We start from the raw sequence: 19,588 nt of genomic DNA on the forward strand, positions 1-19,588 counted from the left end.
TAGGGAACTTTAAAATCATTTTCTGAGCCATTCATTGTCATTAAAAAAAATTTAACATGCACACCTTTTGTATGATGTATACATTATATCAGAACATAAATCTCAGTGGGAAATAAATTATATTGTGCCATCTGCCAGATATTTCGAACATGGACAACCTCTTAAATGGTTGATGTTGATTAGATAATCTTTTCGGCAGTGTGTTATTTTAATCATTTATATCCAAATTTGTGTATACATGTAGGTGTGTAATCTGAGGGACAGTATGAAAGAATTTGTAGAATCTTTACAAGACACAGAAGCAAAGCTAAGAAGATGCCCTATATATGAGGTAAGGTGTAGTTAATGATATGTTATAAAACTTAAATCAGTGAAAATGAAATACAGTATTATAGGTACAGTTGTGTTATATTATAGGTATTAGTTATATTATATTTTTCTTAGGTATATTATAGGTATGAAGTATTTGTTCAAATTTCTTTGTACTCACTGGAATTATCGTGAACTGGGGAACATATAGAAGATGAGACAATTCTATTTACAGTTTTTAAATACCTCCTTTGTGGAAGGTATATTGTGATCATGGTGTCAATCTCCCATTTGCAAGAGGTGTAAAGTGACCATGGTATTTCTCCGCTTTGTGGGAGGTATACAGTGTTTATGGTATCCATCCCTGTTTTGTGGGAGGTATAAAGTGATCGTCTCCTTTTTGTCCACTGGAATGCCCCACATCCCCCACCGTCCACAGAAATTACCCATATTCCCTACAGTCCACAGGAATGGCCTACACCCCCAAAGTCCACAGGAATGGTGCACATCCTCCCTTTCCAAAGAAAAAGCCCTACAGTAATGTGAGCAATCTGAGACAAGATATTCTTACTGCCTACTTACACTTTTAGGAGACTGGTGTAAGAAATGAGCTGACTAAAGCTAGAGAAGTTTTTACCAATAAGATAGAGGAACAGGCTAGACAGATGGCATGGGTTATCTCAGTTATTTATTCTAAAGTTAGTATATATCATATGTCATCGTAAATGTTTGTGGTATATCAGTAGACCCATTAACAAAATGTTCTTCAGTAAAATTCAATTATAATGAACGCACTTATATATAAAACCAACTTATGCATATTCTAAATTCCCAGACCAGAATCATTTAAACCCCACTCTATTTTAAGGGGTGAAAGTAATTTGCATAAAAAAAAATGAGATAAAAATCTTTTAAACAAAATTAAGAATATGCACCAGTTCATTAAAATGCTGAGATTTATTTATAGGACATTTCTTTACTTAGTGTGATTGTGCTGGATTGTTATATATAGGTGCAAAAAACAAGGCTTTTTTTTGACTGTTTGATCTCCAAATTTAGCTTTGAATTTTTTTTTAAATCAGTAGTTATTTTGTTGATTCTAGAAATGACATAAGACAAAAATCTAGTTACAAAAAAAAAACAACAATTTGGGTCTCTGTGTGCCAAAAATATGCCTTTGGCTTTGATGAAATGGCACACCCCCGTCTTGGAACCCCTATCAAGATATCTGGTCCCAAACAGTGTAAAAAGTATGTTTTTCCAGAACTGTATCAAAGAAAAACAAGTTTTTAACTGCCATGGATGTGCAAAGTTAGTGGTGATTGAGGGAAAGGTGTCAAAAGTGTCATTATGAAGAGAAGGGTTTCAGAAGACTTCTAAATAAACATATATTTTTCTTTTCAGAATAAAAGAGCAGACATTGAATGGTTGTTCTTGGTAGTGATAAAGACACTTTCACATGCCAGTTTCTTTAAAGTGTTGTTCCAGTATGTTCCTGAGTATTACATTATGACAGCTATTAATGGATTCAATGCTTTGTTCAACTTCTTCCACCCTACTGTGCCTTTCAAATCACTTGATCGTAAGTGGAATCGCTGTTAGATGTTTTTGAGTATGCAAAAAATAAATATTGCATAAACATGTATCATGGATTTGTTCATATCCCATGATTAACAAATCCAAGGTTTTTCATTTATGAACAGGACAATGCATGTTTACTGATATTTGGCTAAGGCTTAATTAGGTGCTCAGTTGACTATAAACAGGAGCCCTATATTTGCATCTGCTCTGTAACATTTCAGAGTTCATCAATAAAACTTGGTATAATTTTAATCACTACTAGAAGCTTAAGGTGTTTAATGCACAAGAAAGGCAAAAATTGGTACCCCCTGGTTCAGTTGACCACAATTTATGCCCATTCTATGACTAAAATACACTTTTTGGAGTTTATTGGTGAAACCTGCCATGATTATTCACCTCTGCTAGAGGGTGTGTCTCAGACAAGAAAGAAAATCATGTGTAAAAAGATAAATTTCATTTTTGAAAAACTTATTTCAACTTGGGTACCCCTGGTCCAAGGAATAACTTGAAGTGTATTTTTGTCAAAGTTGAGCTACCAATTTTATCATAAAAATATCAGAGATGATGTTACATTTGAGCTAACAATATGTGATGTTTGTGTCTCATATTGTTTCAGATATAAAATTGTTTTATTTTGAATTGTAACAAGCTTTCTGATTGGTTGGTTGTCTTTGAGCAAACTAAGTTATTTTGTATAACTTGTTTTGGTAGGGTGACATTGTAAGCATTGATCAGTTCACACTCCATGATTTAATTTTTTCCGAACTAAGTTGCTTTTTGATAACAAACCAATTCATAATTTTTGGGTTTAAATCCATCAGAAAATGAATTGTAAGTGAAGTTTCTATTTTTTTAACAGGTCATTTTGTATAACCTGTTAAAAATTAGAAATATTCCGTAAATGACAAAAAGTTATATGCAATGTGTTTAATTGATTTTGTCATCTGTCAGCTGGGCTCAAGTTTAAAGATGTAAAGATTAGATCAGTCATGACTGCCTTAAGTTATCTCCCCTTTATTACCTCTCTTGGATTATAGATTCTAGATTGGTTTCAGTTTCTTGAATCTTTTTTAGTATCACAGAGGTGTTTTTTTTAATTTTTTTACTGATTTTTGTATTTTTGATGGTTACATAAAAAAACTACCATCGTATAATGGTATCATTCTGTCATCATCTCACAGTCTGCAGCCATTTCATTTCCAAACAATAGCTTTAGTTTAAGTATAGAGATCTCTTTGAAATTATTCCACAAAGGGAATGCTGGAATTGATTTTGGGGATTGTAACTTGAAATGTTAAAGAATTAGGGTTCAAATGATGACTAGAAACAAGCATTCCCATTTTCCAGACGATAACTTGACTATAAGTGGATGGATATCTTTGAAATTGCACCACAAGTTACCATGTCACAAAAAGAAGACTGGGATTGATTTAAGGGTTGTGACTGGAACCATTTATGACTAAGGAACCATTTTGATTCTGGTCAAATTCTTATCCAGTGTCCTATATTTTTTCAGAATTAAAATTCAGAACTGTGTCACACTTGAATGATGTCCATATGGTTCATGGTTTGACCTCAGCAGTTGTATCAAGCTGCACCCTAAGAAGCATGTTGTTTCTAGTTATCATTGGAAAAATCTATCTTCTTGCTAACAGCAAGACTAGCAGTCAGAATTAACATACCGTACAGCTTATTAAACTGGAGTATAAAATCTAGCTTGATAAATATATACAATACATACACGGAAATGAACATTCCCAAAATAAATTAAGAAATTTATTGGTATGGACTTTAGTACTGTCAGGCTGTTATTCAGCAAGTACAAATTGATGTTTGCTGTTAAGAAATTCTAGATTCTGTCATAGCATAATAGTATTATCAATATTTTCATTTTCTATAAACTTTTTCTTTATTTGCAGGCTATAACAAAGTTGTCTACGACTATGCTTTATTTATAATTCGCCATTTTTCTGACCATAGAATTCTTAATCCAGGTATAGAAAAATTATTCGTTATAGTGGATTGGATTGTATAAATTTGGAATATATTATTATAATATTAGGTTTAAAACTTGAGCCAAACATGTGTTAACTTATAGGAAGACAAACTGTTCTTTTTGATGTAATAAAAGTTGTTATGTATACTGTAAACTGGAAATGTTTATGCATTCTTTTTTCTTTTTTTGCTGTTTCTCCAGTCAATCAAGGAGTTTTGAATTTGAGATCATTCCTTATGTTGTATTATAATGTTCTTTGAAGATAAAACCGTATGACAGGTAATTTTGGTAGGTGTAAAATTTTGTGGCTTTTAGGCAAATAGGTATACGAAAAATTATTGTGTTTCTATTTTTGGTGGCTACTTAGTTGTGCACTTAGTACTTAAGCCCGGAGTAAATATTTTGTTGAATTTTTTTTCGTGTTCTAGGACAGATCACTAAAATATGCCAATAAAAAAACAGCCTACAGATATTATACCTGTGATACTGAATTCACCATTTTAATTCATGTGTTTACTCTTGTTTATGCATACATGTATACATGTAGCATAGTTAATTACAGAATTTTTCAATGTACATGAATAAATATCTCAATTCTGTTGTAAATATTGAGTCTATATATATATATATGCTACATATACAATACATTGTTTTTGTAGACTATAAGCACGCCTCCCTTTTTTTTTAAGGTTTATGTGTGATTTTAAAAGAATAATTTTTCAGATTTAAGAGAAGATGTGATACAGGCTTTTGCTTGTTTTATTTGTTATCCAGAAACTCTTGAAGTGCTAGAAGATATTCCTGAAGAAAGGTATGTTAAAAACCATGCTGACAAATATGTAATAGTTGGAGTACACTTAAATGTGATACATGCATTTGTAGTATCCCTGAACATGAAGCTCGTGGCTCATGTTTGAACAGAGAATGTGTGGTGTTGCAATTCCACCCCCTTTTTATACAGCCACACTGTTGTTGTCGTCATCATCTTCAACCATAAACACTTCACTTCCAATCAGTAACTTGAGTATAAGTATATATATATCTTTTATGAAATTATACCACAATGTGCTATAACACAGAAGGAAGCCTGGGATTGACTTTTGGGGATAATGACCTGAACCTGTAAGGTAACAAGCATTTTCATGATGTCCAGACAATTACTTGAGTAACTGTGAATGGATCTCTCTGAAATTGTACCGCAAAATATCATACCACAAAAAAATTGCTGGGATTGATAATGGGTGTTGTGACTTGAACTGATAATAAAGGAATGAGGGGCAGAAACAAGTATTTTCCTGATGTACAGATGATAACTTGAGTGAAAGTGAATGGATCTCTTCTAAATTGTACAAAAAGGTGCCATACCACCAAGGGAAGGTTAGAATTGAATTTGGGGATGTGCTTTTTGAGGAATAATGGTTGAAAAAGGGGCCACTGCCATATAAGTCAAATTCTTTTCCTGTGTCAAATATTTAATTGCAATCAAAATTCAGTGCTGTATCAAGCTTGAATGGTCTGTCCATACTTGCCCCAACTTTTCTTGGTTTAACCTTTGGGGTTTTATCAAGCTGCATGCTGAGAAGCATTTTATTGTAAGAGTAATCAAGAGAATGTAATCCAGGAACAAAAACCAGACATGGAAAACAGACATACACAACAAAGAACATAAAGTAACTAAAATTATACAAAGTAACAAAAGCAAATGCGCAACTCAGACTCCACTAAAAACTGGGAGCATGGACCATGTGCACTTATGAAATATCAATCCTATAAAACCTAGTTCAGAAAACAATAGAACTACCCATAATTGTTTCATTTTTCAAAAGTCTTCCACCACCTTGGATTGCACCTTTCTGGGCTGACTCTCCCCACTCCTTTTTTCCAAAATATGTAGATGGCCCCAAAATTATCGTACAACCATTCATTCAGTTTGAATTGATGTACCGCATAAACAGTTCATAGAAACCTAATTAAGTACTTGTGTACATCTTTATATTGTTTAAATCATTTATCATTTTCAGTTTTAAGTTACTGAATGAATGTATTCAATTTCTGATTAGTTTATACGCTATAACCTAATTTGGGTCCGTTTACGCTGAAACATAATACGCTTCGCAGATTATTCAGCATAAATGGACCCAAATTAGGTTAAAGCGTATAAACTAATCAGAAATTGAATACATTCATTATATTCTAATTAAAAATTAAAAAAAGTGATATATCCATCACCTTTATTAACACTGAGTAAACAGCAACTTTAATTTTCCCACCGTGTAGTAATTCTAGTAAACAAATTGGCCGCCATTTTAAAATCAGCGCCAAGACGCTGTCATTTTATCACTGGGAAATGTTCAGTTATTTTCCAAAATTGAAGACACAGTTATTAAATCAGGAATTTTTTACATAAATCCGGCAGACATAAAGTTAGTTAATAATTCATTGTCACAAAAACGTTTCAACATTACAATGTTGACAAACAAAAAGTAGTTCCGTAAAAGGTGGGCATGGCCTAAATAGCAAGTTAGTTTATACAATTGAATCAATGTTGATTTTTGTCAACAAACCAATCAAATGGCAGGATTCTCATCAAATTAAAATATATATAGATAAAATGTATATTAACTGACTGTTGAAAAATAGTGCAAATGTAATTGTTTTAGTGTCAGAATGTTTTGTTGAATATTCAAGTTTAAGATTATAGTATTATTTTAAATTTACGGAGGGAAAAAATCAAATAGTTTGAACATACAAATACATTAGGAGAAAATTTGCTGAAGGCTTTATCTAAGAACAAGCCTGCAGATGACCTTGGGTATAATATTTTAGATTGAAGGTCGACATCAAATTATCATGAAAAAGTTTTTGATTTCACCAATATAGCCATTAGTGTAAAATTGGTTGAAATATATAACGTCACAATGTTATTATTTATAATGACCATATAACTTTCAACTAATGATACCCTGATGACTTTTTGTCAAAAATTACCTAAAATCATAATTTAGCTTAATATACATACATATATTTTGCTATCTGTGACATTTTTGCAAGGTGAATATCATTTTTATTTTACAGCACTGTTCAGGGTATGGTCAAAGCCTTGATTACTCCAAATGAAAGCCGTTCTTTGTCTCAATGTAATTGGATTCTAGTCAGAATATGGAAGGTAATGAAGTGTTACTTAATATATATAGGTAGCTGAGATTTATAGATTGTTCACTTTGTAAAAAAATCAATAATTCACACTGTGAAATATATTCAGTAATTTCACTCTTGGACTTCTTATGCCTAAAAGTCACATAATAAAATTTAAAAAATTATGTTGAAAATAGTTATAAATTATGGAGAAAATCTTTGTACTGTAAAAGTATTAATTTTCACATTGGAAAAGCGCAAAAAATAGTACCCAAAAAATTGGTTTTTAACACAATAAAATGCTTACCATTTTTTTTAAATCAACGAAATTGATCCCCTTGAATATGTTCACTTGACAGAATCCAAGAAAATTCATACGTTTATAGTAATGAATAGGATGATGAATTGGTTGTCATGAGAGCAGGTCTAGTAGCAACCCAGGCTCTCTGTCAGTCACAGTAAAGGTGGTAGCTAGGTAGCCAAGTTTTATAGAAAAGAATCATACCAGGTCACAGATGATAACCAAGTTTTGTAGAAAAGAAACAATTCCGGTTAAAACGATTGTCAAGATTTGTAGAGAATAAACAATTCAGATTATGAATGTTAGCCAAGTTTTTGTAGAAGGGAAGGTTGAATCTTAATGCCTCCTGAGGGACCATGATTGGATTATCTTAAAATTTAATCTTTAAGTTCTGTTATTTCCATTTTGTAGGGATGTGGTTACAGGTTCAGATACACTCACCTTCCTCACTCAGTGCCTTCAAAAATTCAACCAACTCAGTTTGGCTTTGCCATGCTTCAAAGTGAGTTTTTCAGTTTGGCGAGGTTTTCTTCTGTTTTTTGCTTGATTTATTTGAAAACTTATTATCCTTTATTTTTTATTTTTAAGGTCAATCGATAAATGTATGATGGAAGATTTGACATTTTTTTTCTTTTAAAAACTCAACATTTTTTTTTGTTTTGACTGCTAATGGAATTAACGACAAAGTTCAGCTGTACTCATTTGAAAAGTTATTTTTCTTGTTTGTTTAAAATTTATTATTATGTTTTTTATGAGGTTATTTGTTTTTTGTTTTGTTTTTCTTGTCATTTTTAAATAACATTGTTTTTGTATACATGTACTTTTGTTACACAGGAATGCTTATTAATATGAAAATTTCTTTTGTTAGAACCTTTGCCATCATTTAGACTGCAAGAATTAATTAGAAAACATTTATTACTGGACACAGAAAGAGCTTCCAAATTTTTGGACATGATACTGAATCAGCTTAACTGGTCCTTTTCTGAATTTATTGGTCTTATGCAAGAGGTAAGGTTGAAAGAAGCATCATCATTTCTGTAGGTTTGCCAAAATCTTCTAAGTATTGTATATACAAGTCTACCATCATATACATAATGCAAATTTGTATATGCTGTACTTGTGTTTCAAGTTTAAATTTGAACACTTAAGTAGAATTTTTTTTAAATCAGACAGGAGGTATTTCACACATTTCAAAAATCCAACAAATTCAATTTTATTTATGGTTCAGAAATACTTACTTATCACATAACCAGTATTAGTTTTTCATTTCATCGTTGCGCTTTTGAAAAAAAAATTGTAGAGTTATTGTTCTTGATTTTGTTTGGTTTGGTTGATTTTATTGGGAGATAAAGGTGTGATTTTCTTATAAGTACAGGACTGGATATGGAAAGGCTAATTGTTACCTAGAAACATACTATATGTAGATGAAAAATAATTTTTTGTTTGATGGGTTTTCCTTATGCATGAATCACTTTGATATGGGCAGTGTCTGAATATTATATGGACTTGCACTTAAGTACAATACCAGAATGTTTTCAACTATGATCTTGTGACTTCAGAATTGCAGCAATTTATTACCTGTTGACTCTCCTTCTTTCTGGGTCAATCTCCCTCTTTGAGAAAGTCTCCCATGTTGGAATCACAAATCTCCCTCTTTCACAAATTTCTTCCCCCCTCAAATAGAATCTCCCTTTTAGCAGAAATATTGCATAAATTATGTTCCAAATGGCTTATTTAATTGATTTAAATACAATGTTTATGTAACATGATAATCATTGAAAAACAATCAACTGATTATTTATCCTTTTGTTGTATTAATTACTCAAATTTTGATTAGAAAGCCTTAGAAAATTAAAGAGAAATGGATTTCTAGACAAATTATCTTTTTATATTTTGACAAAAAAATCACTATGCTAAATCTTCCACTTAGAAAAGCTGAAAAGAGGGAGATCTCATTAAAAGGTTGACAAGATTTTTCAGAAAATTTTGATAGATGTCCTGCTTGTGCTTTGTATTATTATACACAGATCTGAAGGAGGGGTGTATACTGTTTTACCCTTGTCTTTGTTTCCATGTGTCTGGTTTTTTTTTTTGTCATTGTTTTCTCAGCATAACTACTCATCACAGCAGCTTGAAATTTTAATACATTCTTCTGTAGGTATGCCATGTAATGGTATATCTATTTGGGAAATTAAACAACAACTTCCTGTTTACCAAGGACTTTGTTAATTTTTTTCTCTAAATTTTTTGCAAGTTGAAATTCTTCACATAACTACTCCTCACTGTGGCTTGAAATTTTAACATGTACTTCCTAGAGGTATTATATGGTGGGATTCATTTACGGAAAAATTCAACCACTACTTTCTGTTTACCAAGGACTTTGGTTATGTTCCTAATTTTGTGATTGAAAGTGGGAGTATCTGCTGTGAGCCATATCTCATAGACTGTTTATTTATGCACACTGTATATACATTAATTGCAAAATTATTTACATTTTTTTGGTGGGAATATATTCCACTTGTATTCTTTGATGTCTCTTTAAACTTTACATAAACTTGTTTTTTTTATCAAAAAGAGAGCTTTAAATTTGTCTTTGTATTTGTTATGTACATGCACATGTAAGTACTGATGAGGTTGGGCCTGGATTTATGAGAAATATGTTCCTCCTCTGAAATTAGTTTGTTTTGTTTTTCTTTCTGTTTGCATTTTTGTTTATTTTTTTCAGGGAGGATTTTTTCAGGGCATTTCATATTTTCATCAATCTTACTGCAAAATGAAAAAAAAAATGATGATCTTTACTTTGCTAGCCATAGTTGCAACAAATTATTGATGGGAAAAGAAAAAAATTGAATTAATAAAAGTAAATTATTATAAAACTCCCTTTTCCATGAATTAAATCATATGTTGCTCCCACAATTGGTACATGAAGATACATGTGAGAATTAGCTTTTTTGCAGCTGTTGAGATTGTTCTTTTCTAGATACAGCAGAAAGTGACTTCTCCTGAGATTAGAATTCTGGAAGGACGCCAATTAAAGATTTGTGCCACATGTTTTGAGATTGCAGTTTGTTTAATGAGAGTTTTAGAAATGATCGTGACTATAACACCTGTAGTGTTCCTAGATCCATCTATGCCTTCTTCTGAGTTGTTGCTCAAACGACTCATTCAGGTAACAAATCATGTAAAAAAAAATAGTACATAGGATTCCTGTTATTTTCATATTCTATTTGTCAGAGAAAAAACAGGAATTATTGTATTGAGGAAAAATTATTGATGTTTTCAGTGCTTAAATGGATATAATAATATTCTTTTTCCTAATTTTTATACTAGCACGGAAATAGTGGATATGTTATGCTATGTTGCTGTCTGCATTGTCATCATTGTTAATTTGTTCATTTCCGTGTGATGATTTAAATTGTAGTGAACCAAATGTCATGAAATTTTGTTTCATTATTACTTACTGTTAAAGGAAGCCTGCAATTTAAAATGGGGTCACTGGCCCCTACCCTTCTGCAAAAAGGACCGAAAGGGGTATTACAGGTGTTAATTTTAAATTGGTGTAGAAGATTTATTTCCCAATCAATTTTGATAATCCTTTTCTTTAATTTGTTTCTTGTAATGTTCTGTGCTAAGAATATTTATCATTTATAAAATTGCATTTAGCATTTCTGTCTGTAGGAGTTCTTTGACGTGACCGTTTTTTTAACATTGACTTGTGACTGGACGGGTTTTCTTTAAAATTTGTAGCATTTTTACATACATTATGTAGTTGATCATATGGCACTGCCATTTTGCTTTGGACAATTTTATGGGAGTCATTGGACCTTAACAATTTTTGTACATTGACACAATAGGAAGACTTCTCACAAACTGCTTGACTGATTTCCTTCAAATTTTGTAGGATTGTTTGTCACCTGCATATGTTGTTGATAGTATCATGCCCCCATTTTGTTTTGACAAATTTCAAAATTTACTGAAACTATGGATCTTTTGCACTAGAACTTTTTTGTCAATGGTGGGGGACATATGGCTATGCAGAGAAATCCTGTTTCTGTAGATTAGGTGGATTTGTGTCTGTAATGAATATTTTCACTTCATTTATTTTTGGATCTTTTATAGCTTCCTCTATGGCATGGGTTTCGTCCATCATTGAAAAATATTTCTTGTCTCTAGAGAGATTTGAGTTATGGGACGCTGATGGGCCAAAATGGAAAGGGGCAGTTTGTGATTCGCATTTTAAATAAAATTTCATTAGTTTAATGCTACAATATGACATTTCAAATGTTGTTCTCACATATTAACTGTTGATATCATAGCCAGACGAGAGGTAGAATTTACACCTAGACACAGATGCTGAATGACACTTTTCAAAGTTTTTGTTTTGAAAAATTAAAAGAAACAGAATCTACAACTTTAGCTCATCGATTATGAAATTTCTCATGTCTCATGGAAATTTATTTTATGTTATGTGAGAAAATTCCATAATCAACTTACTATCCTTGTAGACTCACTATTATGTAGATTTTATATTTTTTATGTCTTAATAGACTCCTTCCTTAGCATTTAAATAAAGAAAAGAGAAAATGTTGTTCCAAAATAATTTCTTAAAGTTTTGGGGATTTCACTAAGGTTAGTTGGGTTTTATGCAGTTAAGAGGATTTTTTTTTTATATTTTTGGTCTTATGTTTTGTAAGTTAGAGGAATTTTTTACCTGAATAAGATGGAAAATGTTGTGGTCTTTTTAGTTACAATTGGGAAACCAAAATTGTAAATGTTACCTTTATTTTTAAGGTAATGTGCCAAATTTTAAATAGGATTACAGCCAGAAGTGGAATATTTGAAGGAGTAGTTTCTCTTTTTATCCAAGGTAAGATTTTATGATATTGCAACTTATCCTCCACATACAGTGTATCCTAATAATCTTGCTTGTAATTATGTATGGGCACTCCCAATGTATTTTATTTTAGATGCCATGTAACATCTTTTTTATAATCCATTATCCAACCTACCAGTAAACAAGATTTAATTAACTTATTATTGACCATTATTATAAATTTTTATGCAACCATAAAAATGTTTTTCAGTCGAATACTGGTATTACCCTGTCCTTGTTTTATTCGTTTGCATCCATTTACTTCAGTTTATTTATGATAGCTAGAGTAAAACTTTTCTGATCTTTTGAAGTTTCAACACATAGTTCCCATGGACATTGCAGAGGGCCCTATAGTTTTTCCCAAACCCCTTAAGATTATAAGAGGCTACAAGGGGGGAATGGGTGTTATCATTAGAATTGATAGGAAAAGTTTATTGTTGATCTGATTTTTATGATAAAGCTATCAATCTGTTCCTTTTGAAGTTCTGTTTCAAAACTTATTTTACAGGATAGGCTTTTCTTTAACCGCTTTTTTTGGGGTTTTTTTTTTTTGGGGGGGGGGGGTTAAAGGGGTGCAAAATTGGACCATGATCCAAAAAAAATCAAGTATTTTTTTTTTGCCTGCATTATTCAATCAGATTTCAGATTTTATGATTTTTGAGTAATATGGCACCAAAGGGGCCACACCCCAAAAAATTGACTTTATTATACACATAATATTTGGTCCAATTTCGAAAAATTTTAATAAAATTTCAAATTTTGTGCTATATTGTGTCCAATCCACAATGAACTTAATTCCCTTTGCTTAAGTGTGTCAAAAACTAGTATGATGTCTACACTTGCCCCAAGTGAACAGAGGTTGACAAGCTGCAGTTGTATCATGCTGCATGCTGCGAAGCTCTTAGTTTCTTTGGCCACATATTAGTTAACTAGAATGTTTTATTGATCTCCTAATGGAATAAGCCAAAACAAACTAGATTTTGAACCTATCAGTTTGTCAAATCATTCCACATAATGTTTTGTTGCCCAGTTGTTGAGGTTTTGACTTGAAATGTTTCATTTTGTCTCTATAGATGAGTAACTGATCAAGTTTGAATTTCTGTTTGATTTGATAAAATTTGACAGAGTTATGGTCCTTTGAAACACTTCCTTTTTTTGTGGATTTTTCTTTAATTTGCAAGACTTTATTGGAAGTGGTCTAAAATATTGGCTTTATTATTTAGTTATTTTTTCAGATAATTTTTGACAGTAATAGCCTTTGATTTTTGCCAGTAATTAAAGATTAATACATGGCCTTTTTAATATTGCCTTTGATATCAGCCTGAGGGGTTAAGCCAGAGGAACAATAACAATTGAGGGCTGATAACAAGGGAAAGGCTATGTATTAATCTGTTTATCACATATTTTTATACCTGTAATGAATCATTTACCAAATTTTCCTTTTAAAAAAGAAAAACAAAACATAAAAGACTAGCGTATAAAGTGTGTGATCTGCAACTTATATCAAATTGACTGTGACATCACCGATGAACGAAAAACGTTTTGAATAGTTGTGTGGAAGTGAAATCAGTATGAGAAGAAATTGTCATCATAAAGCGTTATTGCCTTAGGGGCAGATTACATACAGAAAACAATGCCTTTATTAAATATGCATGCAGAACAGTGTTATTGCTTGTTATATGCACACTATAATTTATTCAATCCATTTTTTTTTCAGGATTAGAGAGTGTGTCATATTTCCCCATTGCTACAGCAATGATAGGCATATTGATACAGCTGGTTGTTAAATCAAAAGAGGACAGGTATGCTAGCATATGCTAGTGTTAAAAATGGGGATCAAACATTATTTTCTGAATGTTCCATACTGATCTGTAATACTCAAACAAAACAAAGTTTACTAAGTGTCCAAACTTTGCCAGTACAAGTGATTATATTTTGATTATTCACAACAACTAATCGGTTATTCTATTTATTATAAAGATTTTCTCAATAATTTCTTGTTTTTTTAAATAAGTTTTACATGCAACAAAAAACATATGTATAATCTTATTTGGCCTGATGAATTACCGTACAAGCTTTTGAATCTGTATGCATTTTAGACAACAGGTTGTACTCCGTCATCTCCTATCAGATCCTGGTTTTACAGTGCCGTCCTTGGAGTACCTTGTAGGAAAGCTTAAAACAGATACAAATATAGGTATGTACTGTTGTATTTACAGCTTGTTTCTCAGGTTTTATCAAATTTAAGCTGTCCCCATATCCCTCTTGGACTAATCAAAATGTCCAATGGATGTTTTAGCAATGGACAAAATTTTACAAATGTGGGAGGGGTTGTTCCATCTACTGGTACCCCTGATACCCACAAGTATCAAGCTTGGTCCCATTGAGCATTTTATTTTTTTTCTTTAAGTCAATAAATTTTCACTGTGCAACTTTTCATTACACTCAGATAAAGATATACTGCCTGAAGAAAAGACACAGCTAGAAGATTTAATGAGATTATTAAAACGGCATGAAGGAACTGTTTTCACACAGCAGGTTTGTAAGAAATTTGATATGTCTGTACAGCCAAATGATACATACTTTTTATAACTCTGCTTTAGATGAATGCCATGAGTTAAAATTGTCATTCAGTCTTAGTTTTTGAATGACTATTATTCCACACAATTTTTTATGATAAATTTGACACCATATTTAGATATAAAAAAATTGACAGTTCTAGCATTGTGATTTGTTTTGACCGCTAGGCTAATTCTTGTTCAAATGTCATGATATTAAAAGTACTACCAGTTGTAAATTGACTGACAATATGAGTGACATTAGTTTAAATCATACGTCTTCTAAAGATAGTAAAATTTCAATTTTAACAAATAAGCTTTAGCAAGCTTCTTAAAATTGAAAATTTACCATAGAGAGTTGAGGAACAAATTTAATCAAAACTTAGTGATGTTTGTAATTAGAGCTTTGTGGCTGAAAATTTAGCTTACAATTCTTAAAGTCAAATTAAAAATCATTCATTAAGCATAAGGTGGATTTTTGCTACCCCTTGTTCAAAGACATATTTTTCTCACTAAAGAGACAAGTTTATTCATACTTTTAGCCATGGTTGAGATAAACACATGATGTTTGGGATGTCTTTTTATAATGTAAATGCAAATGTTAAAGGAATTTTTGCAAGTAGGGCATTCTGAATTGGTGTACTAATTGCAAAATCAATTTCAAAAGTGATAAAAAGAATCAAACACTGCTAGAAAATGCAAGACTAGGAAAACTCGTTAGCCCTCTGGGAAGATTTCAATGTTCTTTAAGTAGCACTCCAGCTAAGGATCATACAAAATGTGATTCAATGGTAAAAAGCCTACATATTTTTATTTTTGATATTTTGTTTGAAATGTCATAGTAAACAGAAATTAATATGTGGTTTTTCATATAACCATAGGAGATAAAAATTATATAGAATGCACTGTAGATTTCGAAATTAAGGGAGATAGCTTTGTAAATGACACTGAAATACAATGAATCTACTGGATTTTCAGTGTTGATTATCTCCTAAGAGCAGGCAGATTTGAATGAATAATTACACATTTCATAGTATAGACCCATAAAACAACTTAATTACAAAAATAAAAAATATGTAGCCTTTTTTGGGGTGTATCACATTTTTCAGGTTTTGCATGATTCCTACAAAGACAGCGACTTAACTGCGCAGAGCCTCTAACCATTGGTTGTGTGATGTATCTTTGTCTTGCGCTCTCAGCAGTGTTAGATTAAAAAAAATATCTAGGGATCTCTATAAAATCACAATCCTTATTTACATGTAAAAATAGATACAATTAAAACACAAATGCAAAACAATTTGGTTCTTCTTAGTGCATTTATCAGACTTCTTAAACTAAAAACAGATAGCCTGTCTGTTCCAATAGAAAGTCTGAATAACTGTACATCATGTACAATTTGTACAGCAGTTTGTAAAACACACAATAGTGGCAGTAAAAGTAGGCACAACAAATGGTCACACTTCTTAAGCAAAGAAAATACTCTGCTTCACAGAAAATCAATTATACCCCCGCTCTGTATAACGCTTCATATGAGTATAACGTATAGTAGTATACATTTTCATACTCATTTTGTATCTACATATACTTCCTGTTTGGCAAAAAAAACTTTGATTTGTCCTGATACAATGGTAATAAACAAAATTTTGTCACATTTTGCTGAACTACCATTAATCACAATGCTGATATATTATACTAAGCTGCCTTTAGTTTGTATCACGGGGTTTGTTTTCATACTCATATGACATCTACTTCCTATTTGCCAAAAAACTTGAATTCTCCTTATATTTATTGAGATTGAAAGCAGGGGTATCACTAGGCGGCTAACTGTTGCTCACAGATTTCTTGTTTATCCTGTTCCAATTATTTTTTGCTTTATCTTACAGACTGTAAAGGAAGATGATCTGTGTACCATATGTTATTCGGATCAAATGACAGCTGTGTTTGTGCCTTGTGGACACAAATCATGCAGGTAGGAAAACTAAAGAACTTTCATATAGATATAGATATAAATAGATATACCATCAACTCCTTTTAGCAAGGTAAACAATTTCGAGTCTGTCTTTTTTTTCATCTGGATGGAGCCAACTCTCAAGCATTAGGTGTGAGACTCACACATTTGACCATTATCTCACATTCTCATGCAAACTCTCAAGCATCCTGATAATTATTGTTTTCTAGCAAAGTTTTGACCTACAGGTTGCCTTTATCAAAGCGTCTTTTTTCTCTTTAAATGAAGAACCCATATTATTCATAATGTTGCTAAACTTGTCACCACTCTGCGTCATTTCAATGCTGATGAAGAGAGAGTTTTTTTTTTTTTTCATTTATCTGACCGAATAAGACAAAGTCAAGGACGTAGATCTAGGGTAAGGGACACAACTCTTACAAATCATAAAAATGTTTGTATTCAGCATTTTACATCAATATAATGTAAGCATAAAAGTAACTTTAACTGATTTTATTCTGTTTCAAAGGAAAGCTTGATAGGCTTTGTTGAAATTGAATATTATACAAACATATTACTGATTTCAGGAGTTACGTCCCTTACCCTAGGTCTATCTCCTTAAGAGACAAGAACTTATTATGAGATATAACTATCTTGCAGGAATTGTATCAGCCACCAAATGATGAGTAAAAAGGAGTGTTTCTTCTGTAAAGCAGAGGTTACAGATGTCAAGGACTTCAAAGGTGCATCCATTATACCTAAATCACCCAAGTGAAGTCAGGGCAAAATTAAGCATCACATGACTTGTCGCATGGTTGTCATGTGATGATAATCGACACAAAAAACAGTGATTATTATGCTAAATCATCTGTATCAACCCCGTGTTGTCCATTTTATTCTTACTGTGATATGAAACGTCAAGGAAATGCACTGTGATGCTTCTAATGGCTGTCTAATTCAGAACAGTGAGGTTTATTCTGTGGATAAGTATATAAAAAAAAAAAAAAAAAAAAAACTGTAACAGAATTTCACTGTGTTGGAAATTTATTATTTGATTTGTGTTTTTAAGTTGAACACTTCACCATGAAAGAGATTAAGATAATTTTACATATCTATATTTTTGATCTAGTCATCAACTGGGTTGTTTTGTTACATCTTGATAAAAAAAAAATGTAGAAAGTATATATGCTATTTATATGACAATTTGATGGTGCTATTGCTCTGTACAATACCAGCTTGTTGTTTTTAGTTATCAGGCAATATTGAAATTTGAATAAAACCATGAAAGTTGAAATAAATACATATATTTAAAATTCATTTCAATTCTTTACTTTTCCTTTGTAATTCCATGGCATTAAGTGATTACTGTTAATACACTGAACACCTTAAGTTTGTTTACATTAGACTTTAATGTCCTTGATTAATTACACTTATAACAAAGGTGACACCTTACTGAAGAGCTCATTAGAGTTGTCTCTCTTAAAACAGAAATTAAATGGAAATTAACAATTACTATTACAATCAAGTTTCTCCTATACTCGATAAGTTGAGGACAATTTTGCAACTACTTTTTTCCATCTTTTTTCACACCCCAAAAAAATCTCCTTTTTTATTTTTTGGTCCGATTTTGAAATATCTTTTTTTATTGAATTCCTTATGAAATGTGTTTTTCGAGGTATAAGTGGCCAAAGAGGGTTTGCCAAATAAAATCAACTTTTTTATGATTTTATCCTATTTCAAACATTTTTTATTGGATTTCAAATTTTGTGCTATATTGTGTTCAACCATTTGTTGGGTCCATAATAAATTATAAAGTCCCTATGTTCAAGTGTCAAACTCGTATTGTGTCTACGCTTGCGCCATGTGAACAGAGTTCAACATGCTGTGCTCAGCGAGAGTCTTTATTGTTACATGACATTATTATAATTTGTGAAAAAAAAGAAGCCACATTTAATTTATACCCTGGCTACAATATGGCTCATAGAACAATGTAGTATCTTAGGTACGAAAGATTTCAGTTGATTTAAGAAATTTGTGATTGATTGATTGTTATTTTTTAATGCTGTTTCGGCGAGAGCATTAACAGAAATTTATGAAAGGGATGTTTGTAATTTTTTAGCAAGTTTAAAAACGTGGTTTATAAAAAGTTTAGACTGGCCCAAACCTATGGCAAGCCGTTGTGGAATTTATTGCCCATTTATTGATATTAATAAATATTTAATAACATGTTAATAAATATTTATCAACATGTGCATAAATGATTTATTAATATCAATAAATAGTTGAATTATTAACATGTTGATAAATCATTTATTAATGTCAATAAATACAACTAATTATTACATGCTATTAAATCTAGTTCCAGAACACTTGCATGCTGGTAATATCCAATGTTATTGTCAAATTCCTAAAAGGATTAATTATTGATATCAATAAATTGGCATTTATTGATATCAATAAACCTTACATATTTATTAACCTGTTAATAAATATATATTAATATCAATAAATGATTTATCAACATGTTGATAATTAATTATTGATATCAATAAATTGTTCAATTTATTGACATGTTAATAATTTATTAACATGTTATTAAATCATTTATTGATATCAATAAATAGCTAAATTAAGGTGTTGATAAAGAGGGCACCACATACGCTCTTTAATCGTGATCAGAAAAGTGTAATTCTTATTATCATTTCAAGATTAAGGCTCAAACCAGGTAATTTACTATAACCTGTTCAAAAGTTAATTACTTAATTTCTAATGAATGACAGTCCAAATATTGGTATTTGTTACTTTGATGTGGATTATTTTAATCACAGAATGGGGACCAATCGACACTGTAACCAAGCCAGGTTATACAAAATAACCTGGTTTGCTCAAA

General features: G+C 31.3%; 1 protein-coding gene across 2 annotated transcripts in view; it reads left to right on the forward strand.

Annotated features, from left to right (window-relative positions):
- The window catches only part of LOC148628062 (E3 ubiquitin-protein ligase RNF123-like), a 40,518-nt gene extending 22,503 nt beyond the window's left edge, over positions 1-18,015 (forward strand). The window contains exons 23-37 of one of the 2 annotated variants that reach the window (XM_088584189.1): positions 245-331; positions 900-1,007; positions 1,714-1,891; positions 3,810-3,884; positions 4,610-4,697; positions 6,962-7,052; positions 7,734-7,824; positions 8,191-8,330; positions 10,303-10,491; positions 12,114-12,189; positions 13,913-13,997; positions 14,295-14,392; positions 14,645-14,733; positions 16,637-16,722; positions 17,359-18,015. In XM_088584189.1, the coding sequence (XP_088440315.1) occupies positions 245-331; positions 900-1,007; positions 1,714-1,891; positions 3,810-3,884; positions 4,610-4,697; positions 6,962-7,052; positions 7,734-7,824; positions 8,191-8,330; positions 10,303-10,491; positions 12,114-12,189; positions 13,913-13,997; positions 14,295-14,392; positions 14,645-14,733; positions 16,637-16,722; positions 17,359-17,473 (1,596 nt within the window). In that variant the 3' untranslated portion in view covers positions 17,474-18,015. The remainder of the gene's footprint in view (positions 1-244; positions 332-899; positions 1,008-1,713; positions 1,892-3,809; positions 3,885-4,609; positions 4,698-6,961; positions 7,053-7,733; positions 7,825-8,190; positions 8,331-10,302; positions 10,492-12,113; positions 12,190-13,912; positions 13,998-14,294; positions 14,393-14,644; positions 14,734-16,636; positions 16,723-17,358) is intronic. The other variant, XM_088584199.1, reaches the window with a different exon arrangement.
- The last annotated feature ends 1,573 nt before the right edge of the window (positions 18,016-19,588 follow it).

This window comes from Perna viridis, chromosome 1 (genome assembly GCF_037379345.1).
Source record: "Perna viridis isolate PV_CMFRI_1.1 ecotype Kerala chromosome 1, ASM3737934v1, whole genome shotgun sequence".
Lineage (NCBI taxonomy): Eukaryota > Metazoa > Mollusca > Bivalvia > Mytilida > Mytilidae > Perna > Perna viridis.